The 26,794-nt window shown below is 38.5% G+C and overlaps 1 protein-coding gene across 1 annotated transcript in view; it reads left to right on the top strand.

Annotated features, from left to right (window-relative positions):
- DSCAM (DS cell adhesion molecule) overlaps window positions 1–26,794 on the top strand; it is a 379,165-nt gene that overhangs the window by 179,899 nt on the left and 172,472 nt on the right. The window contains exons 3-5 of the mRNA XM_030451268.1: window positions 15,617–15,756; window positions 21,345–21,623; window positions 23,855–24,130. Coding sequence (XP_030307128.1) covers window positions 15,617–15,756; window positions 21,345–21,623; window positions 23,855–24,130 — 695 coding nt within the window. The remainder of the gene's footprint in view (window positions 1–15,616; window positions 15,757–21,344; window positions 21,624–23,854; window positions 24,131–26,794) is intronic.

The following is a 26,794-nucleotide window of genomic DNA, read 5'->3' as shown; positions in this document are numbered from 1 at the left end:
CCCACATGTTCAGTTTTTAATTTCAGTCTAATTTTAATTTCTAGAAGCACAGAAAAATACTGGGCTCAAAACTGTCTTTCAAAATGCTTTCATTCTTAGGTTTATTATAAAATTAAAAGGACTGGAAATAAATGAGTGACTTCATAGTTTCAGAATAAAGCTTCCCCACAAGCAGGAGCAATGCAAAGAATCATTATTCACAGCAAGCATCAAGGATATTTTTTGAGAAAGTAAATCAAGCACAAAGGATTTTTGCGTGTTTTTGCACACAATCTTTAAGAGACATCTGAGGTCACTTTTACAAAAATCTGTGAAGTGAAAATGTGAAAAATATCTGGTTGGTTTCCAAGCAAAATAGGGCTTTTGTGACAGGAAAATTTACTTTTAAGAGGAAAAAGAGAAAAAATGTATGTTTTCATAGTACTGAAATACTGAATTATAGAAAATCCTAAGTATCCCTGTTAATTTTGTAACATGGGTTAGGTGCTACTGCAGTCTGAAACCAGGAATTACAGAAATTAGGGAGAGGAATATGAAGATCTGTAACTAACATTAACATATATTCCACACTCTTGCTTCTCCAAGTCTCAGAAGAAATTTGGTTTATGGTTTGTTCACATTATGGTTGAATCAGGCTATCAGCAACTATTGAGACCAATTCGTCTGTGTGGGCAAGTTTATCACTATGTGTATTTTTGATATTTTCTCTGTTAATTTCTTGAAAGGTTCTGCTTCTTTCAAGCTCCTGCTTCTTTATTTTAGCACAGGTTGTTCTGATATTCTCTTGTGAATGCAATGCATTCCATCTTGTCAGAAACCCAGAGGTAATGGTTGCTCATGCGTGCTAGGAATTTCTTTACTCAGAAGCTTTTTAGCATAGAAGAGCTAGATACATATAACATTTTGATGAATTCAAATTAGTAAACCAAAGGCAAGTGTCTTCAAATTATTAGCTGGCTTTACATGTGGCAGTGGATGTCTCCAGAAGAATCTCCCCATCATGCTGTGTGCCCCAGGTACCTTTGAGGTGCATGAGTAAAGGTATTGGGCTGCTCAGAGGGAGGTGGTGGGGACAGACTTTCAGTAGCAGTTTGCTCAAACTCTGCCACAGCAAAGTCTCTAAATACTACATGACTGCCAGTTCTCACAGGAAAGACAAATGTTCTGGGTTTTTTGTTTGTTTTGGTTTTGGTTTTGGTTTTTTTTGTTAGACAATTTTTTAAGCTGTTTTGACCTTCCATGTTTCTGCCTGGAATTTTCCATAGAGTTCCTGTCCCCACTTCGTAATTTCTGCATGAGCCATGGTATTTTCTGTGAATATTCTATTGCCTAAATTTTCCATCTTTTGTCTATTCTCAATTTTCACCTTCTGATAGGGTATGCTGTTATATCTAGACCTCCTGATTTAAAATCTTCCCTCTCATCCTTCAGAATGTTGTCATGTCTCCTCATAAGCTCCTTTTTCATAACCATAACTTTAGCTCCTAATGGCTACTGCTGCAAAGCTGGGCATCCAGCTCTTGAATCTTTCTTGCAGCTCTTCCCTGCATCATGGACAATTTTCAACATTATTTCAGTGAAGTGAGATTTACTGTTTTCATTATTTTTTCAGTGGTTGTGATAGAAAATGTTTCAATAAATAACATAAAGAAAGCTGCACAGTTATGAAATCTTCAGATCTATTTTGCTGAACTTGTGCACCACCTCCCTCCAGTAGGTAGTGGGACCCCACTGAATTCAGGCCCCCAGTTTCTTATGTGTGAATGATTTTTACCGTTGTTAACTTTAGTTCATATATTATACATCTCATCTATAATTTATCATGAAGAGGGACCTTCCATTATTTATCACCTGCATGATGAACATGCATGTGCACACATGCATATATAGAATACTTTCCTACATAAATCTAAAGATTAATGTATAAATATTTAACTGAGGTTATAGGCTTAGAAAATAATGCTCCTAAAAGTTTTGGAAAATACTTTTTTCAGCACCTCTAGTATGTAACACAGGGTCCTGCTTGATAAGAAACACGTGATGCATCACCCCAGAATATTTTAAATGTGAGGAAGAAGTAAGGAAATTTTAAAATTTATCATCTTATTAAATGTATGTTCTACTTCTGATGACTTTCTGTCATCCAAGTATGGTGAATTGTGGCTAAGTGAAGGCTTACTGTGTCACTGATACTTGACAGTTGCTGATAAAGAATCGTAGTCAACCAAGTGAAATCAAGTGTCTCCTCTGGCCCTTATCATCTCACAGGTATGCTCTGCAGACTATGCCACAGAAGAACTAGCCAGGTAATAGGAAAAAATGTGTAGAAGAGTTTCAGATTTAATATCTCATTTTGAACGATTAGGTCTACGCAATTCAATGTAACAGGTTAGTGACACAATCAGATCACATTCAACCCTTTACAATTAATTATTCAAGCCTTTCTTTGTGCTCTTGTCAATTTGAACAGAAGAGCTGTCAGCTGCTGAGTCCCTGTTGAAGACCAGCCTTAGATCGTTATTATTGAACTGCACCTCACTAGACTCTGAGGCCAATGCTACTGTCAGAAAGAGAAAGAAATGAGACACATTATATTGACTTCTGGGTCTGTTGGACATTATTTATTTATTTCCCCCCCTATCTTCTGTGTTCTTTACTTTGCAATGTACTGTGCTTTGTACAATGCTCCCTTGGCTGCAGGAAGAATGTAAAGTCAACAAGGCTCGATTTACAGGGATTGCATATATGCTCCACCAATTTCATGAAAATGCTCTAGGGAGGAGGAGGATACTGTGTCTGGACTGTGGACATGGTGTAGAATGCAAATCCTAGGGTCAGTGATATTAACTCTTGGGGCTCTGCCTAAAAGAACTAGAGAGAAATAAAAAATCAGCTTTCTCTTTGGAGATAAAGACTGTGAACTATGAAAGCAATAATGTTGACCCAAATGACAGCTGCTCAAGAGATTTAACACATTCAGAATTTTCTTAGCATAAATGCCATACAGCTGTCATGTTTCACTACATTAATTTTCTTTTTATAAGATTCATCTATGGCTGTTCACATCCCTGAGCCATTTGCTGTTTTCAGAAATTATATATCCAGATTAAAGTTGAATATCATGGAAAAAGAAGAAATACAGTCTTAGTTCAGAGCTTTTTCTTCTTTATTTCTTTGCTGTCTAGTTTTGAAAAGTAGGGATAACTATTTTAAAATGTTCTCATCTATGTGACATTAGTGGTTTTGTGTTTATGTAAAATGTCAATTCCTCAAAACTGAGCTGTGTTATCTTAGGAAATTGAAGCAAGTTGGGTGAATGTCCTTAGATTACATGAATTGGTAAGAAAAAGAGTACTTTTAGACTTTATGTATTTGGATACTATGTACAGAGCCACATTTCTTCTGAAGCAACTTTCATACACAAGTAAGGTGAGACCATTGGTACATGACTTTAAATCTCTTTCAAGCCATGTTCTGCTGGCTTAATGGCACACACATATGTGGCTCACAGGTTTCGTAACATTCCTCTACTTAAAGGTGTATTTTATGCCAAGGTGCTCATCCTTTAAAGACAAATCCTACATGTGTAGATGGCCTTTGTTGTGCTAGGTCTACAGAGCTGTGCAAGAGGTGATGGATGCATGTGGCTTGCAAATGCTGTAGCATGCATAGTGTATTATACTGATCACCTGTGCAAAGTGCTCGCTTTAGATTCTGCACATCTTCAGTGGACTGAACGTGCTCTACATATGCAGGCACTGCTGTCAGTTCAATCTTGCTTAGGCAACTTTCTGCTGCTTGCATGTTTTGGCAATGCAAGAAACGTCAATTGTATAGATCCTAATGTATAAATGGCTTTAGCATGGCCAAGGCCATCTGTACTAATGTCATCTGATGTTGACAAGCAAGGTCACTCTGTCACTCAACATGCTCTTTAGTAGCTTGCAGAGATAAAGAGAGAATGACTGCTCAGGAAGGATGCTTAGGGTCCAGACAATGCTTGTCTCCATCTTTGATGTTTTTTTCTGGTTGTGGTTTTTTTTTTGGTTTTGTTGTTTGGTTGTTTGGTTGGTTTTTTAATCTAATACTATACTTTTTCAAGTGAAAAAAATGTTTTGCATGACCTTCAACCTCAATCTAATTTTTACTTTATGAGTGTATAATTTAAAGGATAAAAGAACACATTATAGTGGCTCTCTTTGCTTAATAAATAGTACAACTGTAAACCAGACCTGTAAGGATTAACAAAATAGATACTTTTTCTCTTTTGTGGAAATATTTTTATCTAGAAGTAGAAAAAGCTCAGAAAAAGCAAAAGAATCTTTAACACAGGCTTGCCTGAAACATCAGTCTGGTAAAAGGCTATATTTTCAAAATAGTTTATTCTGAGATCTTCATTCAAAATAAGCAACAGTGCAAACAGAACAGTGTGCTTGTAAACATTCAGAAAATTCAAAAAGTGGAATCCTAGTAATATTTAACTGATACACAGAGCTTTGTATACTCAAACTGTGTCCTTGTATACCTAAGCAAAGGGTTGGATAGTATTTGTCAGGTCTTCAGGCATGGCATGTAATATGAAGAGTAAGATAGGATGTTCGTGACTGGGATACAGGATTCCCATATCTGCCACAAACATGCAAGGTAAGATTAGGTAAATCAATTAGGTTTACTGTGCCTCAATTTCCCAATGAAATAGAAACAGGCAAATTATAAAAATTACCTGAGATGTATTTGGGCATATTTCATAACATCCCTGATATCTGAACAGTCTTCAAAGTAATGATTCTCTGCAGAGTTCAGAGAAGGCAATAAAAAAACCTAAAACACATCACTAAAGGAATGGTTCTTCTTGTGCTTCTAATAATATTTTTTTGTGTGCTGTCAGTCTAAGGAAAGTAACAGTACAGAATCAAAGTAACTTCATGCAAAGGTCTGGAACCTCACATCCTACCCAGTTTTATCTCATATATATCTCTAAAATTAAGTTGGAAGCAAGCCATAGATTTGAGTTGATGCTCAGCATAAATCACTATCCATGCTGAAAAGTTGTATTTACTGAACCACTTTCATTGCTAAATAAGTTAGTTTGCCAAAGATGTCATCAGAGTCTAAATTGACAAAGCACAGAAAATAGGCAGCATGAAAACCGTATCTACTTACAACATTGTAAGTCACATTCAAAGTTTTTCTGATTATTGAAACTTTAGAAGTATTGTAAAACTTTGAAAACCACAGAAAGCAAGATCTGCATGGATGTAATGCTTAATACCTTATACTGATGCAACAGTCTGTGATCAGATTCTCAGGAATCATTGTAGTTCTTTTAATTTAGAAACAGTTTTTTTGTTTTGCTTACTTATGTTAGTTTTTTTTACTTTCAGCAAAGTTGATTATATGTGTGGCTTCTATTGTATAATGATTAGTTGTTATTTTTCTACTATTTCTTTTGGGGTAATTTCATTGCATCAGGGTCTACGGGAGTTCTTTTCTTTCATTATACAGTATGGAGCAGTCTTTACATACTCCGACTCTTACTACTCTCATCCAGATGCTCTCTCTTTTCTGCTTAAATCACAGCTTTATCATTTGTTATGATGCTTTGCTTTAAAGAAGCCCAGTGAAGGTGCTGTGTGTTTCTATATTGAGGAATATGTGTACCAAATCCTAAAAGATGGGACTAGCTTGTCAGGAGAGTATTTTTAAAAAATGGTGTCTGAGTAGTACTCAGAGCTGAAAGTTAAAAAACTAAAATGTATGAAATAGAGCTTCATATCTCACCTCTGTTGTGTGGAAAGGTAAACCAGTGAGAGAAGTAGGTTCTTGTTGTGGTCCATAGCTGGATATGTTCAGAATGGAAGTAAGTGTGTATGAGAGAGGACAACTTTATAGAGGAAAAGTTGTATGCAGCTAATGGCAAGGGAAATTTTTTAAAAAGGTATTTTTATTTTTAAAGAGCTGTTGAAAAGTGACTTCATAGGCTTAACATTATTGTCTACTTCAAAAAGATAGTAATGTGAACCAGTGATGGCTTTTTTTTTTCCTTTTAAAAATTAGTCACTGAACACTGGACTCTGTTCCCAGGGAACTGGCCAACAAACTCCAGGGGAAATTAATACATTTAACTCTACCTTTTAGTGGAGCTACTTCCTCCCAGAGTGGAAGAATATTTTGAATATTTTTGTCTAAGAGACAGCATAGGTTTACTCTTTTAAATTGAGCAAGGAAGGTAATAACTCATTTCCAAGTCATTACCCTAAAACCAAATTAACTTTTTAAGTTTTCCCTAATTTTATACTCTCAAAATAAGTCATTAGGCGAAAATAGTACACTAGATGGTACCACATGAGAATTTGTCTGTTAGTTACTGCATATGTCTTAAATAAAAATTCTGAATACTCAGATGTCTTTGACTCTCTGAAGAGATTTTTGTCATTAAGGGAACTGGATACTGGATACAGTATGTTTCTCATAGAACTGCTTTTCCAGGTTAAATTGCTTCATTGCCTTCACAGTTACCTGCAGAATAAATGGGCTTAAATGTGTGGGGGCCCAGAGCTGCAGTTGCTCTAATTAATATAGCATGATATTGATGATTTGCAGTTAGTCAAAATAATTCTGGTGCTGGTGGCACTTGTAATTCTGTGTATATGAGGCTGTGATTTATTCTGATCTTATTGTCCATAATGGTACATATTCTGCATATACAATGATTCTGAAGCTCTAAACTATTAAGGTGCACATTTGCTGGTGACATAAGCTAACTGCTGTTCAGGCCAGAGGAGATGGAGGTTCTCCCTTTACTTAACAAGCTGGTGTTTAAATTTACATGTAGACAGAAGGAGATGTGGGTAATGTTCCTTGATGTTGTAAAGAATAAAGCATACATTTATCTCTGCTAAGCCAGTGGTCAGCTGCAGGCTATTTATTTATTTGGGATACACCAGCAAAAGCCTTAGAGAAGAGATTTTAATCCTCCTCCAGACAGCTCCATATATCATAGGCAAAGCTGAATCCTCTTTAATCAGAGCTCCTGAAACTAGCTGGTGATTTAAAATTATCCGCTGGCTTTCTAGCTGAAATAAGGAAGGCATCTTCTGCAGCAACATGTTCAAGGACCCAAATCTTCTATAACTGCAGTATTAAAGATTATGGCAGTTTTATTTAATATCCTGGAGGAGTGACAGGTAAGAACAGTGGGTAAACTGTAGCTGTTCATGCCTAATGAATTCATAAAAGATTAAGAGGATGAACAATTAGAACTTACATATTATGAGACCATAACCAAACCAGTCATGTTTGTTATCCAATCACAAACTAGTAACAATTAGCATAACCTAGTATACACAGTCCTGCAGCTCCTGCAACTATCTATGCTTAAAAAAAATAAAAAATAATTGTGTTTATTCCTCATCTATAAATCTTGAATACTACATACATAATATAAGTGGAATTCATGGCGACAATTAGCATAAAATACATTTTTGCAGTCTCAAAATCATGAAGGGGCAATAAAATGTGTTCTAATTTGTGTAATTTGTCTAACAACCTGGTTTCCAGAATGGCCATTATCATAATATCCAAACTGATTCAGAAAATGGTAGCACTGCACCATAATAGTGCTAAAGCTTATCCCTTCCTTCCTTTCTTTCCCTTCCTTTCTTTCCCTTCCTTTCTTTCCCTTCCTTCCTTCCTTCCTTCCTTCCTTCCTTCCTTCCTTCCTCCTTCCTTCCTTCCTTCCTTCCTTCCTTCCTTCCTTCCTTCCTTCCTTCCTTCCTTCCTTCCTTCCTTCCTTCCTTCCTTCCTTCCTTCCTTCCTTCCTTCCTTCCTTCCTTCCTTCCTTCCTTCCTTCCTTCCTTCCTTCCTTCCTTCCTTCCTTCCTTCCTTCCTTCCTTCCTTCCTTCCTTCCTTCCTTCCTTCCTTCCTTCCTTCCTTCCTTCCTTCCTTCTTTTTCTTTTAAAACCATCTTTTTAATCCTCTGTAAGGGCTGCTAGCAGGGCCTGTGAGCTTGGCTACACGCCTGGGTAGAAGTCTGTGCTGCTCAGAGGAGCATATTCATGTAGTTGAGGCACATTATGTGAGCGGCTCTTGGAAAAGTGAAATCCTTACCTTCCTGTTCCCTGCATGTATCTCTTTCATCATCCAGTCTTTGGTTTCTGTAGCAAAAGCATTTGCAGGACTGTGACTAGAGCAAAATTTAGGCATGGCTGCTTCTATTCTGTTTTCCATGCCCAGAGCAGCAGATTGTATTGCTCTGAGGATGATGTCAGAGCAGTGCTATAAAACTGAGTTATAGGTTACTCTGGCTCTGTCAGGAGGCTTCTCCCCTTGCATGCACAGATCATGCTAGAAACTTGTTTAGCAGAAGCAGTTCTATCCAGCGGAGGTGACAAGTGTAGCTGATAAAAGTTTATTTGTTCTGTATTATCATTTGGCACATGATTAGCACAGCCATCTGTTCTCTTAATTTCTATCAGCCCAATTTAGACTGCAATAACATAATGCCATTAGATGTGTTTCCAACAAAGTGAAAATCAAATATGATTTTTTTAAACCATCTTGAGGTTAACATTACTCCTATTTAAAGACTAACAACATACTCGGGGAAAAGACATGATAAAAGAATAATTAATATTGCAGTTTTAAAATATTCTCATTTTCATACAGGAATATTATGCACTAATTTGACAGGGAAGTGTTCACATTTTCCTATGAATTATGTATGAGAACAATTTCACATAGGAAACCTAAACAGAATTATTTTAACTTATTACTCAAACCTGTATAATTTGATTTTAATCTCAGATATTATACAGTCTAATGGAAAGCATTAAAGACCTTACATAAATGCAATTTCATAATTGTTAGTGCAACTTCTCCTCACTTAGAGCTGAACACACCATTTGCTAATACAGGGCAACTTTAGTGAAGTCTCTAGGTTATTTGGGGCACTAATCAGCAGATAGTAAAATGAAGGGTGTTTTTCTAAAAAGTCAGAGGATTTGAGGCCCTTAGGTAAAGTTGGTCGAGCCTACGTGTGGGGCAGTTTCCTTCCTCTCTTCCCTATAGTTAGCTATCTTCAGGGTATTACCAGTTTGAATTAGTATTTTGAACGACTATCTTCATAACAAGGGGTGTGGTGATATCTCAGGTGCAAACAAAGAGTTTCAATTAATGAATGAAATTTAAGAAATAAAGTCAATAAGTTATACAAACTGTTGAAATGTCAGTGTAATGGCAAATGATGATACAGCTTGGTGAGTTGCATAGGAAGCTTGAAGAGGTCTGATCTGAACACATATTTTTTCATGTAGCCAATTCTAGTCTCAAGACAGACAGACAATAGGTTGTGTCAAGTCCATGAGTCTGCAAAAAACTCATTTCTCAATTAATAACTGCAGCTAGATAGCACTGATAAAGGACTACTGTAATTACTTGAGTTATGAGTGGAAGGAAAACTTGTATAGAAGAGAGAAAGTGACGACATTTTGCATTCGCTTTTACCAGAACCATTACTGATCTTAAGTACATGATCCAAACTTGAAAAAAGAGCTTCAGAAAGTTGTTAAGGTGTAAGGCAAAACCTACAGGATATTAATAATTTACAGTAAATGATTTAGGAAGTTCAATCTGTATAACTAATTACGGAGAAAGATGGTTTAAAGAGGTAATTTCCTCATGTTCTGTAAGTACTTAAATAGGCAAAAGTTTTCTGACTGCAGAGGAAATCCTTAATGAAGGCACAGTAAGATCCAGTAGCTGAGGTCAAAGCCAGATAGACCACAAACAGTACACTAACTTCCAAAAGTGAGAATAATTAACCATTGGAATAATTTACCCAGGGGTGTAACATCTCTCCACTTACAAGAAATCTTTAGTCATGACTAATGTCTTTTTAAAAAGCTATAGCTTAACTTCCAGATATGGACTTGATTCAGGACTTAATGGGTGAGGCATGAAAGGTGAAAATAAATGACTGTAATGGTCTTTCTAGTCCTTGAATCTATATTTTTTTTTCACCAGTGCCTCACAGTGAGGCAAAATTATGTATTAATGAAAGATGGGAAAAAAGAACTACAGAAAAGAAGTATGGGTTCCATTCCCTGTTTTTCCACTGAATTCTGTATTTGTCCATATATCTCAGTAAGCTTCTCCGTAGGATGTGTACATTTTAAATAGTAATATGTTACTATACTTGCCTACCTCTCCAAAGTAAAAGGCAGAAAGAGTTCCTAACCTACTTTGAATACTTTGCAATACATGCTGCAGATACTGGGCCACATTTTCAAAGGCACCAAGCACCGAAAGCCAACAAAGATGTAAGCTTTCAATGTCTCTGAAATCAGATGCTGAAATTATTATAATCAAGTTTTCAAGTCACTAATACAAATACTACTGAGGAGGAATAATAAGTGGGAATTATGAGCTATATTTTGACAATGTTCTTTTTAATTGTTGTGAAGGAGGCTTCTCTGCCTTTCTACCTTGAAGCTAACAGCCACACAAACAAAAAGCTTCAGTGTATCTGGAAGGATGTTCCATTAAAAAAAATCCCGATTTGTCATATTAAGTAGGTGAGTCAAAAAAATTAGACTTTTCTACAGCAAAGCAAGGGCAATTAAATTAAATGCACCTTGAGAAGAAAGCACTCCTCTAGATCAACAGGGCAATAAGAGCTTGTCAATTCCCATCCTGGTGCATTTCTAAACACTTTTTGAAGTACAGAAGGTAGAGCACTCAACACTTTGGCTTTGTCACAGCTGACAGCCTGTCGGTTTTAATGAAAATGCTCCGTTTAGAAGATGACAGAAATTACATGCATTCCCCTTTTATTTTTCTGTCACCTTTTCTGTCTTGTGTTTTCACAGTAGAAGGAGGGGTTGGTTATTAAAGCATTACACGAGTATGCAAAATATATTAAGAAGGAGAGGAAAAGGAAAAGCTTTAGCCCTGCAATTACATACAATATGTGTTGGTGAGAAATGTATACTGTGGGATAATATATGTGTGGCAATAACTATTTGCTTTTAGCTATTTAAAGAAGGTGAGACCAAAATCTCTAGATAATGCTTTAGGTGAAGGTTTTATTATAAGCTTGCCTGAGTAATTTCCAGCAGGAAGATGATCTAAGCCGTATTAGATAACTCAAGTATTTCAGAACTTCTCTAGAAAATACAGTAAGATAACACTGAACAATTTCTTGGCTCTGCACAGCTTTCACAAACCTCTTTTATCAAGCGGCAGGCTTTTGATAAGTGTAACCCCTCTCATTGACTGAGATGTGTAACATCTTGTTAGGAAACCCATTTCCAGGACTGGGGAGGGAAGGCTTCACTTGCAAATATGAGTCAGTACTATGAGATCTGGAAATAGTCCACAAATTTATACAAATTCTTCAACCTGATAATGGCCATACCACATGTTTTCCTAGTTTCAAATTGCAGCACAAGTGTGGGCAGCTGTAACATGTACAAGGCAGAAATACTAAGGAAGTGAGTTTTCAGTGGTTTTAAGGGAAGCTCTGAATTGGATCCTCTGACTTAATTTCTGTGACTGTTGCTTCATGCTTATTCTAAGAGAGACAAATTAAATTATTAATGATGGCCGGTATGTACCATATCTCAAAATTGTGCAAAGGATCTGAAAACAGTGACAGCTTTAGAAAAGCATAAGGCAGAAAATTGAATTGTAAACACATTTCTATGCTCTTTAACTTGTCCATAATAGTAGTCTCCAAAACTGTGGCTCTTTGTAGAAACAGAATTATGTATACTTAGAAAAGGTGAAACTGGATCCCAGAAAAAAAAAAAAAAAGAAAAAGCTACATGAAGAAAAAAGAAGCTACATGAAGCCATTGTGTACAACACAAGGCATATTTCTGCCTCTCAGCTCTTGAGGTTTTGCTTGCTTGACACAAATGCACAGCATGCACAAATTTACTGGAGGGACCAAAATGACCACAATCGTTCCATTAGCACCTTTTTATGTGTGCCTGGTTCTTTGATGCAGCTTTGAATGCAGCTGAGCAGCATTTCTACCATCATCTTCCCCAGCTCAGTTTGGTAACAAGAGTTACATCCCAGCTTGAAAAGCCTGACCCAAGTGTTGATGAGGCTGCAGAGGACAGGTCTGTGTGGCATTCACAGAACTGGTTCAGCTGCCTGGCAGCCCTGCCAGCCGAGTGGCATTGCTGAGGGCAAGCACAGGTCTGAATGGGCTGTGCTCTCTGAAATACAAAGCTGGTTAATGCTCACACAACTGGAAATAAGCAAGAAGGTATTGCCTTTGCTGCATACCCATCGTTGACTCCAAGTAAAGACCTTAAACATGATTCCAGCTCCTGAAACTGTCATTTTATGCTGCCTACAAACTAAGGGAGACAACTGTGCTGTCATTACTTTTAGTTCTTATGACTTTGTTAGCAAAGATAGATTATCTTTATGTGTATTTCAGCAGTGCACAATCTGTATGTGACACTAGTCAGCCTATGATTTTTACAATGAGATTCTAAATATCTTTCTTCCCTAAAGTCAGGGATAAGGGTAATCCTTGTTGAATAGTACAGATGTTGAGAACCTGTGAAATGAGGAGGCTGGGTGGAATGGGACAAGTGTTTATGTCTGGGTAATTGGGACTGTGAAAGAAAAAGGAAGGAATACTCAGCACAGGACATGACATTGTATCTAGGACAGCTGTGGCGAGAATCAACAAAGAAAAACAAAAAGTATTCTCTAACCATCAAGAAGTATTTCTGTGTCAATCATCACAAGCCTTTCTCCCCAGGAGTACAATTCCTCCTGGCTTTGGAACTGGGCTGTACAACTGACTGCAGGTAAAGAACAATCCTACGAGTTTTAAGGGGCTGCAGCAGCTGTCTGGGGTCTGCCTGCACACCTTCTGTGCTTTCTGGTTGCTAGTAAACAACTGCTAGCTGCCCAATATTTGTACAAAAGCTTGTTAGCATGTTTGGTCAAGATGAGCTATTTTGTGACTAAGAAATGAGTAATTTATTAGTAATTAAGAAGCTAGGTAAAACATCTTTCAATGGTTTATCTTATTAATACTTTCCTCTAAACATTACAACTAGCATATTAAAATGCAGGATGCAAGACAGCTTCACTTTTTTCATATAACCTTTTCAATGCCGTATTTCAGACATCAGTCTGTGAAACTGAAATATTACCTAATATTTCCAACTACACTCACAGTACCTTTGCTTATAAGTAATTTGTATTGAAACACAAGTCTTTTGTGTGCAAGCAGTTAAATTTCCAGAAGCATATGTAGTTGAATATAAGAAGGAACCTCCCTAGCCTGTAAACCCCCTGGGGCTGTACTACAGCGCTGCCCATGGCTGAGGAGAGTGCTCCTGCCATCCAGTCCTCCCTCCTCCTTCACACCTTCCCTTGCTCAGCTTTTGTTTTTCAGTAGCAGGCAAGTAGTTCAACATCTTCTGTGCCTCCATTGTGGGGACTTATTTTGTTAATATACTTCATAGTAATGACACACATTTTTCAAACAGACAAACAGGGTACTTCACCAGGCTATGTGCTGTGTGGTTTATCATTTTCCAAAGCTGTGTGGCCAAACTGCTTCCATGCTTTTGCCTTGTTTTCAGGAGAACAAGGTCAACCAAGACAGAACACCAGCACGGTTATTTTGTAGTTTAGTATCCATAAAAGGATGAAAGATGTGGGCTGATGTTGTTTTAAGTATTTTCAGCTCTAAGGGTTGCTCCTGTCCTGTGGCATTAAATGGCTGTTAAAGTATTTTTTTTCAATTTCTTTTAGATTATGGTTTGGAGGAGATTGCCCTCTGTAATCATGTCATTTCCTTTTTGTCTTTACTCTGCTCAGTTGCTTTCCCACTGATGCATTTGTGAGCAAGCACCCTGACTAAATTTAATTATTAAAAAATCATTGCTCAAGTAGAGCTCTGGACAAAAGGAAATATTTCTTACTGAATTTTATTGTATATTAGTTCAAAATTGGTTTAATTTCTGTGTATTCTCTCCCCTAATTTGGGAGCCAAGTCTATTTTATAACACGTAGGTATGTATGTTGCAATAACTACCAGCTACTAGAGAAAGAAAAGCAGAGATAAAAAAGAAAAGATAATATCATTTTCCTCAGTGTAAAAGTTTTAGAAAAGCATAAGTAGCTTGGACTGCATTATTTTTTAAATGGGAAAAGTGGCCAGGTGAGGCTCAAGTTTGCAATGCATCCATATTAGTACCATTTGCTGTAATATGGAAAAAGTTTTAGAATAAAAATATAATATGTAAATGTTAGCTTTTTTGTGCCCTTGCTTCTAGAACATCCATTTACACAGAGTAGAAACATCTGCAGAAGTGTCAAATGATCAAAGCTGAACATGTGTACATATGCAGCATGAGGTTTTCCATATATTCTGGAGTTTATAACAAAAATATATGTTTGAAGAGAATTTCAACCATATTATTTTCAGTCTGTATGAACACTTGGAGAAATGCTGACGATGGAGATGTCAGTCTTGTTCAGTTTTTTGGGGGCAGTCACTTTTCTGGACCTAATTGTTTTCTTAAAATAAACCTTTCTGTGCAGAAATAATAATAAAAAAATTAATATATTTGGATACAAAATAACATATTGTCTGCTGCTTATTTAAACTGTTCTTTTAGACACGGTCTGTCTACCTGCTTACATTGTGCTTCTCTAATCAGATTGCAGTATTATTTTTTTAAAAAATAAGTCCCTAGCAGATCAAATAACATATTATCTCATATTTTGCCAGTAACTTGGCCATGGTAGTACTGGGCTACAAAGAGCTCAGCCTGTGTCTTAGTTCTGCTGAGGTCTGAAGGAAAGGGGCAGGGATGGAACTGTTCCTGACACTTGTAGGCGCTGTGTAGCCTGCAGCCAGGGCAGGTGTGTGCAGCTTCTCAAGGGTCAGACATGTAAGCAACATCATCAGGGATGGCTTCTTTGACCTTGTTTTGCCCTCACATTTGAAGCAGGCTGTGGAGCAGGACCATGCAGTACTTGGCTCTTCAGTACAGCTCCTTTTAGCAAACACATTCCATATTCTTGGTGTAAAAACTGCCTTGTTTTGTTTCTCTTGCTTTCACTCATGCCTTTAGTTTTACTTTTCATGATCTTTTTGTCTCAATTTTCTGGTGTAACTGGACAACAAATGTCATTTTGGCTAATATTATTTAATTATGTATGCCATCCCAGATCATCCTTCTGACAATTACACCTCTGCTGGTGAATTGTCATTGTATCACTCTACAATATTGAGTTAAGATGGATTAAATTCTGCATTGGTTCTTTATCCTGAATTTTATTTCAGGAGCCTCTTAGATATTGTTTGTTGATTGTGGTATAGACCATGGCATATTTATTTCCTTTGTTCCTCCCGTGTTCCTTACATGTTCCTATTTATTATGGATTAATATCTTTATGAGCATTTTGCAGTGAGTACTTAGGAAACTTAAAATTGGCAGCTTCTAGACTGCGGAAAAAAAACTTTCAGTAACCTCCAATTGTGGCCTCCTGCCCACAGTGTGAGCAAGCAGGAGGAGTGTAACCTGCAGATATTTTAAACAGTGCAAATTCTTGTGTCTTTCAGGATCTAGATTTCTCATCACATCCACGGGAGCCTTGTATATTTTAGACGTACAGAATGAAGATGGACTGTACAACTACCGATGTACCACAAAGCACAGATACACTGGAGAAACACGACAAAGCAACAGTGCAAGACTTTTTGTATCAGGTGCTCCTTTATATATCATATTAAATTAAGTATTGTATATGCCTCTCTCTAGTGTGCTAAAACGACAAGGCAGGCCCACAGCCCATAGGCACTAACAACCATTTTGTCAGTCAAAAGGAAGGTAGAAGTGGTCAGCTGTGAGCTGCTGCTGCTGCAAAATAAAATTCCTATTTTAAAATCCCCTTTTCTGTTTTTCATCTCCTGTGAATTATTTCCAGAAAGCCTGTAGAGTGCACTGGCATTTAGCACAATGATTTCTAATAGGTGTAGAGTACTGTATAAAAGGACTGTGGATGGGATTCATCCCATTAAAAGGAGGCATGTGCAGTCAAAGTCTTTAACTTCCCTTTGTAGCCAAAGGAGAGAAAAAATTTTAGGGGTAGTGTATCTGGCCTCCTTCACTTTGGGATGGGATTAATTGCCCTGTGGTGCCTTTTTTTCTCTGTTAACCATAGCAGGAGCTCAGGGCATTTATCTCAGCTGTAGATATTTCCACCGCAGGAGTTTCAGATTAGCTGAGGTGCATTCCAGCCTTCCTTTTCATTCATCACACTTCTTCCCTGGGCACATGTGTTCTCCTGCTTCCAGGAGAGATCTCCAGCCAGGAGGGGTATATAACCTGTCCTAGGCCACTCAGGGTGCAGCAGGCTGACAGGAAGGTTAGGTGGTGGATGTTCATGGGCAGAGCTTAGAGTTCCAGTGCATGCAGCTTTGTGCAGCTGGTAGGAAAATAAGAAGGTAAGTGGGGTATTTGAATATTTGTCATTGTAAATCATCTCTTGATGGTCCTGTGTGTTACGGACTGTTGGGTTCCTCAGACACACACAACAAACATTGAGGGTTGTCAGGGCGGTGCTGCTCCAATTCCATCTTCTCCCCATTTCTCAATGAGAGAAGGTGCCAGCTGTGGGCGAGGTAAGAAGGAGGAGCCTTCTCAAAGCCTGGAAACTTCTCAAAGTTTGGAGGTCGCTCTCAAACATCTCTTTATAGGATTAGATCTTCTCCATCTCCCCTTCCCCTCCCTCATTTACCGAGTGCTTATAACTGCAAATGGTGTTTGTATGTGAGCAAATCTGCTGCTGTATTTCCATAGAGTTAGCTAAGACTTTATCCCAGACACTCTTCTTTCTCCCTATATCCTTGCCTTACAGAAGACATGCCCACCATCCCACTGAAAGCCCCAGAGGTTGTTTTTTTTTTCTGCTTTTCCCTGTACTTTGTTGCCCTAAAAGCCCTAACCCTAAAGACCAATCAGGGCATGGTGACCTTCACAGTCAGTGAAAGGGGTTCATTCTCTTTTAGATCTTGTTTGTTTGTCTTTTGGCCTTTTTTGTCAGAAAAAACCACCTAAAATAGAAATGAGGTCTCAGCTCTCTATGTTTAAGTGCCCCAAGGGAGACAGAGGTGGGCACAAGATTTTGGATTGGTTACATACTTGCTGCCTTCCTCCAAAATGGTCACTGCTGAAGGATTCTGGAACCCTCTGACCACACAAGCCAGTACTTAAATATACTAATGCTGAAAAAAAATAGTGTGATTGTTCAGGTTAGAATCACTTACCAGTCAGATTTCTTCCTTTGATTGGTGTCCACTGCAGAAAAAACTCTTGCCTCTGCTTTTCCCAGCCAGATGAAGTAGTTTTTCTGCACAAAAATCTGCCTGATTTGGTCTTATAAGAATAGGCAACATCCTTTCCTTCTAGCTGGCTCTGCAATATGGTCTGCTTCCATGTGAAATCATGCTAAGGCTGAGCCAGTGGTAATGTAAATATAATCAGGCTTGTATCTTGGTTACCACAGGAAAATTTCTAGTTATATCACTGATCAAAAGGGGGGAAATGAAAGCTCTGTCTTGTTTCTAATTCAGGACAAGCACCCTAAAATATATGCTCTGTCTGGAGTTCCCTTTTCTGTTCTCTTCCACAGACCAAATCAAAATAGGAAATTTTACTTTTGTGCAATAGCTGGCTATTTCAGATCAATGGGGTTAATTATTCTTTATTACCATGCAGCAATTTAGAGAAGTGTTTGTCTCTTAATATTTCTCTAGCACATTTTATTTTTTTCTTAACTGGAATTTATATTTCAAAATACTGAACCCTTTAAGAACTGAGACTAGAGAATCCATGAAAACAGTTTTGAAACATGTGCTCACACGAGACCTACATTTTTGCCTGCTTTTCATATCCATACATATTGTTTACTTATTTGGAGGTGAAATAGTTTGTGTTGGATATCTATCATAGTCTCTTGGCCACAATTTAAATATAGGTTGATATTAATTATTGTTTGAAACAGTCAGAAAGCTACCATGTTTATAATAGCAAATACACATGTGAACATTAGTAAGCCTATGACCAAAGCAAAGTTGAAAATTTCATTTGAAGTAAGAATATCTCCTTGAAATAATGTGGCCTTTCTAAATTTAAACCAAGGCCATTAACATGCTTCAAAATATTCCTCTAATGCCAATCATAGTGTGCTTTTCCAAAAATAATTTTGTCCAGCCATGAATCCCAGCTACCAAAATTTTTTACTACTGTTTTTTAACCTTCAGCCTACAAAAAATCCTTATGAATTTTAAAGCATTATGAGTTTCTTGCTCTGTCCTTCAAAGAAGCTCCAAAGTAGAATATTTTAGAACAGCACTTTGCCTCAGTTATTCTGCTGTTGTTCTTGCTGGAAGTCATTTGCAGATGACTGTTAAGGCATAGTAAAATAATAATTTAAAAGAGTCTGTAGCACGTACTGGAAATGGGTTATTTTATTTTGCTATTTGCCTCATTGCAGGTGATTGCAAATGAGCCCTGGGATTTCTTTTACGCTTTTTTCCCTTTTTATTTTTTTTTTTCTTTACTGGAATATATGCAATGTAGGACCTCTACATTGGAGTCTGTTTCAGGGGCATCCCAAAAAGATGTTTTTATCAATCATTTAAATATATGAGTACAGAGTGCAAGAAAGCAAGTCAGTGGAATCACCATTTTCATAGAATCACAAAATTGGCTGGGTTGGAAGGGACCTCAGAGATCATCAAGTCCAGCCCTTGAACCACCGTTGCGGTTCCCAGACCATGGCACTGAGTGCCACATCCAGTCTCTTTTTAAATATCTCCAGCGTCGGAGAATCCACTACTTCCCAGGGCAGCCCATTCCAATGTTTGCTATTTTGTCTATCCCTGAATATATTTTAAGTGCCTCCTCTATAAAAAGTAGCTCAAGACCTCTCAAGTCCATAGGCAAATCCTAATTCAGCTGTTCGATGGATGGGAGCTTGGGTTGGGCTTCTATTACCAAGGCTCAGTTTGTGAAGGGAAAAAGTCAAGAAAAAGTGAACCTGGGATAGAAGATGCAGGGACTGGTGTGCTGTTCTTGAAGATTGAGAAATGGCAGCTGCAGAAGGGGCCTGTGTCCCCCATGGTACCTGCTGCCCTAGCACCCATCTCCTGAGGCCAGCCTGCCTGGCTTTCTAGGATTGTACCTGGTCACAGGGACAGGAGAGCATATGCGGTTCTCTGCAGCATACTGTTAGGCTATTGGAGTGTGATATTTACTACATACAACTTTTCCTTACCATTATTCTAATTCCTCCCCTTCTGGCCCCCATCCTGACTCGGAGTTTCTATGGTACTTTGTATTTTATAGTTAAGGAATTGCAAATGGGACCACGTAAATCCTTCACAAAGTCTTCTGAAGGTAAAAGAATAGGAAGAAAATATAAATTTGCTGTGAGTTTTGAGTAGGAATGCACAGATACCTTTAAAAGATAATTCTACTTTTTATTATCTATTATTTTCAATTGAAGAAATCAATTGCATGTAGATATAACCTTCATAAGAACCAGAACTATGATTTCTTTCATGCTTATGTTTTCACTGAGTTAATTCCTCAGTCTGCACAGAGGACTCTATGCACTGAAAACATAGGTCTCTTATGACCCAAAAGAAGGGAGCTGGCTAATCAGTTAGTCAAGCTGACATTGGCCTTCCCAATAGCATCCTGGCAGATTGTGCTTTCAGTATGCCAGACATAAACAGCATGGCAAGCTCAAAAATATAACCCATCTTAGTGCTAAATATGGACTTTGAAGCTCCTGATGCATGTAAAATAATTTAAATACTGGCTGACACATTTCTAATGAGACAGGCAGCAAGTTGCTGCAAACTGAATAGGGTTTCTGCCTTCAGCAACTCAAATTTTTGCTGGCACTTAGGCAGCAGAAAAACCTTTGTGGTTCATTTCATTGAACTTGGAATTTAGGATTTTATCTAGATATCCACATAAAATTGACTTAGCCCATTTGTTTACCATCACAATTTTAGTTTCTGGATCCATAGTATAGCTTGTGTAATGTGTTAAGCTATTTGCTCTCAAGTGTACCCTCTCAGGTGTGGCTACAGTTCATGAAGATATATATATATATATATATATATATATAAGCGAGTTTTAAAGTAACTAGCTCAGATACTGATGGCACTATCACTTGAGAAGCTTGAATTCAGCATTAACTGCTCCTTTAATCTCTCCAGCTCTTAAGAGGAACATTCTGCAGCTGCCTTGTGAGCAATACCTGAGCCAGCTAAATCAGTGACCACCTGAAAATGTCAAAATGGTTGCAGTCACACATAGGCCCAGGAAACTATGATGTAGATATACCCAAGAAGAGATCACTGTGTCAGACAGGAGAAAAGTGAGTTGATCAGCATGTGGAGTTTCTTTGTGAGACAGAATTGTTGGCAAAGTGGGCGAGTATGTTGAGAAAATAGTTAGATGAATATTTGTTGATTTGTTTCTCAGTATTTATTTTGCAATAGCTCCAGGATGGGCTTCCATCATGCTGCACAAAACTGTAAATCATGTCAGCCTCTTCCTCCAAAAGTTTTCAAACTTCAAAGGCCAAAACCACAGAATTCTCTTTCTGGTGGGGCACATGCAATTGTGGTGAAGCCAGTCTGCCAGATGTTTGAGATATATAAAATATATGCCAGGTGCTACATGAGCACATTGGTCTGAGAGCTGCTTTTGTCTGCAAGTTGAGCACAGGAATTTGGATCATTAAGTTGTACACTGTCCTTGTCATATTAAGTTCTTTTTCTAAAGAAGAAGACTCATCTGTCAGATTGAAGATAGAAATTCCTGTGATTTTTCCCATTTCATTTTAATACAGGGGACCAAAATGCTCTTTAATATCATATCCTTCAGACTACCGAGAAAGATGGAGAACATGCTTGCTTCATTCTTGTTGAATAGTACAGGGATAAGAGTAATAACTGTTAAGGCAACACATTTCTGGTTCTCCATTCCTCTGATGGGGGGGACATGAAGGATGGCCAGAAAGATGGTTGCCACCTGGAAAAAATTCAGTGAGAGGATTTCCAAGTAGTCATGAGGTGCTTCCATAGCACGTTCCTAGATCCCAGCCACTGCTACTGAGATATTGCAAACTCATGAGTGGGTCACAGTAGCAAACTGCAATATGTAAAATGCACACTAGTGAGTCAGAAAATGTGGGGGGAAAATATTGACATCTAGCTTAGTGAACGAAAGGATTTTAATACTCCCACTGAAAAAATGCCGCTCGTTCTTTCAGATCCAACAAATTCAGCTCCATCTATTCTAGATGGGTTTGACCACCAAAAAGCCATGGCAGGAGAGCAAGTGGAGCTGCCTTGCAAAGCATCAGGGCATCCTGCACCGAAGTATCGCTGGCTGAAGGACAACGTTCCCTGGGAGCTGGACAGCAGGTTTCGGCAGACTGTTACGGGTCTGCTGATCGAGAACACGCGACCCTCAGACTCAGGCAACTACGTCTGTGAGGTGTGGAACAACTACGGGACTGCTGAGATGGTTGGGAGACTCTATGTAAAACGTAAGTCCTGGACTTAGTTAAGCTCTTGGGCCACTGCTTGTCTGGGTGGGTGTTGCCGTATCTTGCTGTGCCTTCTGCTGTTTTGTAACCTGGCCTTAGCGATGCTTAAACTTCTCCGCGTTGTGGAGCAGTAGAAAGTAGGCTCTGGGGAGATGAGGTCATTGGACAACATAGTGATCAGAAGTGCAAATAGATGCAATTTATAATGCAGCTACATAATTTATCACTTGGAGGATATGTAATTTAGAAGCTTGAATTGGATGTTTAAAAAGGAATTGCAAATTTTCTCATGAATAAAGCTGACAAACTCTCACTGCCACGATTCATGCTGTTCAGTAATATTGAATACTCATAGCCCCCCTCAGCTGAGTATTCATGGGTAAATATTCTGAGTGTTTCATGAATTCTTTGATGATAATTATTACTCAGGAACACAATTCTGGAAAAATGTTATTCTTATATTGTTAACATATATATATACATTATTTTTTTTTTCCTGGAATAGCAATAATGCTTCAGGAACTGTATTTCCAACCTATACAGCATGGCTAGCAAACTGAAAAGAGAGGAGTTCATGAACAGTTCAGGACCCAACTATTTTTTCACAAATAATTATGCATAATGTGTTTGGGCAAAATAAAATCGAGCTCAAAGATCAGTAATCCATGAGTTGTAACAAAATATCTTTGCTTCCAAATCTATTCATAAAAATGAGTTGAATTCAATCTGCACTGTACAATATGAAGTCCAGTCTGAAACATGATGCAATGGTACCAGTAATGATACTGAAAGTATCCCCAGTGCCTGGTGATACATTTTACTTCTGGACTCAGTTCTCAAACTGCCAGCAGATATCTTCTGCATCAGTTTGTCAGGAAACAACAGCTGGTCAAAGGTGTTTTACCCTCCTCTGCAATGGAAGATATGGTTCACTTTCTTGAGACAGCATGGCTCTGAGATGGTCATGGTTCACTTGAATGAGTCTGTTTTGTTTAACAGGCTGTTGACAGTTTTGAACATTTGTGGTCTTTTGGATGGGAAATATGATGTTCGGTGACTTGTAACATGTATATAAACTCAAATTAACTGTTATCTGTACCATTATACAAGAAAGGTTTGTTACATATATGTCTGTAATCCAGAATTTTTTCCAGGCCTCTGCTCCAAATGGGCCACTAAAGATTTATTCTTGATTTGTGTTAGAAAATTTTCTGTAAAGTGAATGAGTTGCAGAAATTTTGTGTACAAGAATGTGTGTATGTGCCTGTGTATGCATATATGCAAGCTGGTAAAAAACCAAATAAGTTGGTATGTATTTAGTATCAGAAATGGCATTGCTGATGATAGTCCTTCTTCTTTACTAGGAAGTCAAATGAAAATATGCAAAGCATGAGATGAGATTGGATTTCAGGAGTGCTGTTAACTGTTATATGGCAGGATAAAGTTTATTATCCTTGCATTTGTGTTTATGACTTTTTTCAGGACTGGGATTTTTTGGGTTTTTTTGTTTTGTTTTGGGGGGTTTGTTTGTTTTTGTTTGGGGTTTGTTGTTTTTTTCTTTTACAATAGAGAACTTGCATTACCTAGACATTATGTTTTTAAGACTGATTTAAAAATACTGTAGTCTTCCTATTTTGAAGAAAATGTAGTCTGCCCCCACACAGAAGCACACATGGATCTTAAATTTGTGCATGCTTCTCTGTTAACATTCTAGTGTGGGTCTTCCACTCTTAAAAGCTAATCTCTCCATTGTTGATATTTATGGTGTTTACATCAGGGAGAGGTTTTGGAACATGCAAACTGCCTTCATTTTGCAGGAAGATAAATCAGAAGAGGAGCCTCAGGAATGCACTTTTTTCACCAGTTCAAATGTCCACACAAATATAAAGTAACATCCTATCCTCTCAAAACACGTGTGGGCCCTCAGCACCAATGGTTTTGCTCAGTAGATCTGCTCCTACTGTTCATTTAGGCATGATCCAGAGGATTACATCACATTAAGTAGATTATCCCTATAGATATAGTGGATATTGGATGTTTGTTTAGCACACACTCATCTGTTGTTTGTGTTTGGTTTGTGGGGTTTTTTTTTTCAGAAGGGTACGTATGGCTGTGATTTTTGTTGTTCTCCTTAATTGAGAATTAATGTGTTGTTTGCACATAAATGCACACGCATACTTAATGTTCTTTATTTCCCTTTCCCTCTCCCTTATTTTGATTTAAATCTTCAGAACCACTAAAAGCCACGATTAGCCCACGGAAAGTCAAAAGCAGTGTTGGTAGTCAAGTGTCCTTGTCCTGCAGCGTAACGGGAACTGAGGACCAGGAGCTGTCCTGGTATCGTAATGGTGAAATCATCAACCCTGGTAACAACGTTCGGATCACCGGCATCAATCGGGAGAACCTCATTATGGATGGCATGGCCAAGAGTGATGGTGGAGCTTACCAGTGCTTTGTGCGCAAGGACAAGATGTCTGCTCAAGACTATGTTCAGGTGGTACTAGAAGGTCAGTTACTACCTAATTAGCAATTCTGGTTTCCATAAGAGACATGTCCTCTTCAGTATCACTTTCAAAAATTGAGGGACCCAAACAGAAGAGGGTGCTTGTGAACTGTCAGTGGTGTTTATTGTGCCATACTCTGAGCAAAACTAATCATAGAATCATAGAATCATAGAATTGGCTGGGTTGGAAGGGACGTCAGAGATCATCAAGTCCAACCCTTGATCCACTACTACTGCAGTTACCAGACCATGGCACTGAGTGCCACATCCAGTCTCTTTTTAAATATCTCCCGGGACAGAAAATCCACTACTTCACTGGGCAGCCCATTCCAGTGCCTGATCACCCTCTCAGTAAAGAATTTCTTCATAATATCCAACCTAAACCTCCCCTGGCACAACTTAAGACCATGCCCTCTTGTCTTGCTGAGAGTTGCCTGGGAAAAGAGACCAACCCCCCTCTGACTACCTCCTCCTTTCAGGGAGTTGTAGAGAGTGATGAGGTCTACCCTGAGCCTCCTCTTCTCCAGGCTGAACAGCCCCATCTCCCTCAGCCTCTCCTCATAGGGTCTGTGCTCGAGTCCCTTCACCAGCCTGGTTGCCCTCCTTTAGACCTGCTCCAGGACCTCAATTTCCTTCCTGCACTGAGGGGCCCAAAACTGGACACAGTACTCGAGGTGTGGCCTCACCAGGGCTGAGTACAGGGGCAGAATCCCTTCCCTTCACCTGTTGGCCACGCTGTTCCTGATACAGGCGAGGATGCCATTGACCTTCTTGGCCACCTGGGACACTGCTGGCTCATGTTCAGCTCCCAGGTCCCTTTCTGCCTGGCTGCTCTCCAGCCACTCTGTCCCCAGCCTGAATGGATTTGAAAACAAAAATCCCTCCTGAACAGTCCTTCCAGTCTTGTTTTATTTTTTGTTTGTTTGTTTGTTTGTTTTTCCTTTAAATAGGGCTTAGTGGTGGTGGCAGTGTTGGTATTTGACGTTAGCTTTCAGGAGGACATGAGAGAATAGGTCCCTATTCAACTCCAAAAGACTTCTTCTGGGCATGGCTTTTCTTGTTGGGCATCATCTTATGTAACTGACATCATGTTCCACATGATAATCAAGTGAGGAAAGTAATCAGGTTGTACAGAGCCAGTTCACTAGTGAGGCTGTAGTGCATTCATGGCATGGACACTATTTTTAGAATCTTTATAGAAAAAGAGATTACCTGCCTGTTCTGAGTTACCTCGGCAACCATCTCCTGTGACTAAGAAAGCCTAAAGAGCATATTGATAATCTATCATGGTGTCGAGAGAGTGCAGGTTATCAGAGAGCAACAGCAGGAAAGATTTCAAAGACACTCAGGTCTCACTGGGAAAATAATGTCTACTTTCATCGGCAAAAAAAGCCTGTCAGTGGAATAAAAAAAAAAAAAAAAAGAGAAGGAGGGGTGGCAGAGGTACACAGTGTGCACACTCACAGATTTATTGGTCCTGTGTCAGCTTACTTTCAGGATAAAAATAACCCTTTTTTATTGTTGCTAGTGTTTTGTTGTCTGAGGGATGACAGTATCTAATATACAGCAAAGCAAAGGAGGAGTCAGATATGAAAATAAATAAATAAATAAATTAGAACTCTGCCACACAACCGAAATGAAAGGGAGAGAGGAGGAGAAAATCATGAAATTAAATCAAATTGAATGCTTCTCCAATATTCTGAGGTCTTTCAGCAGCCTGAGAGTGGCAGTACCTTATATTTTAACTGTGGCTCAGACAGGGGAATTTTCCAGCCCTGATTTTAATGCTGCTGTGGTTCAGCATGTTTTGAGCAGAGTCTGGTGTATATCACGCCAGTCTTCTCAGTTTTCTAGGTGAGTTTGCACTGAAACTGCAATGAAAGAAATATGAATTCCAGAGCAGTCATCATGGTTCAAGCCTCCTTGAGCCTGTGTTACTCAATACAGGTAACACATAGCAGAGTGTTTGTGAAAAGATAGTGTATTGTGTGTGCAAACAAGTAGTGCATCTCACAGGTCTGGGAACTTGGTCCTAACACTCTCTGTCCTGTGCAACACTGAAAGGAATTGTCTTTAAAGGGCTTTGCGTACAATGTGTTTTCAAGTGTCTTTGGCTCCCTTTAGGTAATGAAGTGCCTTTTTCTTTGTTTCTTGCAGGCATTAATACTGTGAGTACTGAAGGTAGTTAGGTTGCATGCTCCTTGGCTCTTTAAAATCAGACAGTAACCTACAGCACTGTTGCCCAAACTTTGGACTGGATTCCTTCCTGTGTTCTGCATACTGGACTTACTGTGTGGCCTTTTGCTCCCAATTACACTGAAATTCCTTCTAAATGCAGCTTTGACAGTATGATTTCCAAAGGAGAATAATTATGCATTCATGATCTCATAAAGAACTTCCTAGCTAATAGCAGAGTGTCATCACTCCTAAATGTTACCCCAATGAACTCTCAGGTTAGGTGGTTGTTTAATACTGCTCTCTAATTACAGTTTCAAAGTTCAAAGTTTTTGTCTCCGTCCATTCTCTTCATTTCCTTGCCTGGTAGAGGCTGAGTAAATGGTGCAACAGATCTCAAGACAAAGCATTTGAATGCTGTCATTTCAGAAGAACATTTATTTACCCATAGAACAAAATGACCACAGAGAGAAACTGGTATTACTGCTGTTAC

The sequence above is a fragment of the Calypte anna genome, chromosome 1 (genome assembly GCF_003957555.1).
Source record: "Calypte anna isolate BGI_N300 chromosome 1, bCalAnn1_v1.p, whole genome shotgun sequence".
NCBI classification, from domain to species: domain Eukaryota; kingdom Metazoa; phylum Chordata; class Aves; order Apodiformes; family Trochilidae; genus Calypte; species Calypte anna.
The sequence above is the reverse complement of the archived record's forward strand: the minus strand, read 5'-3'. Positions and strand labels throughout refer to the sequence as shown.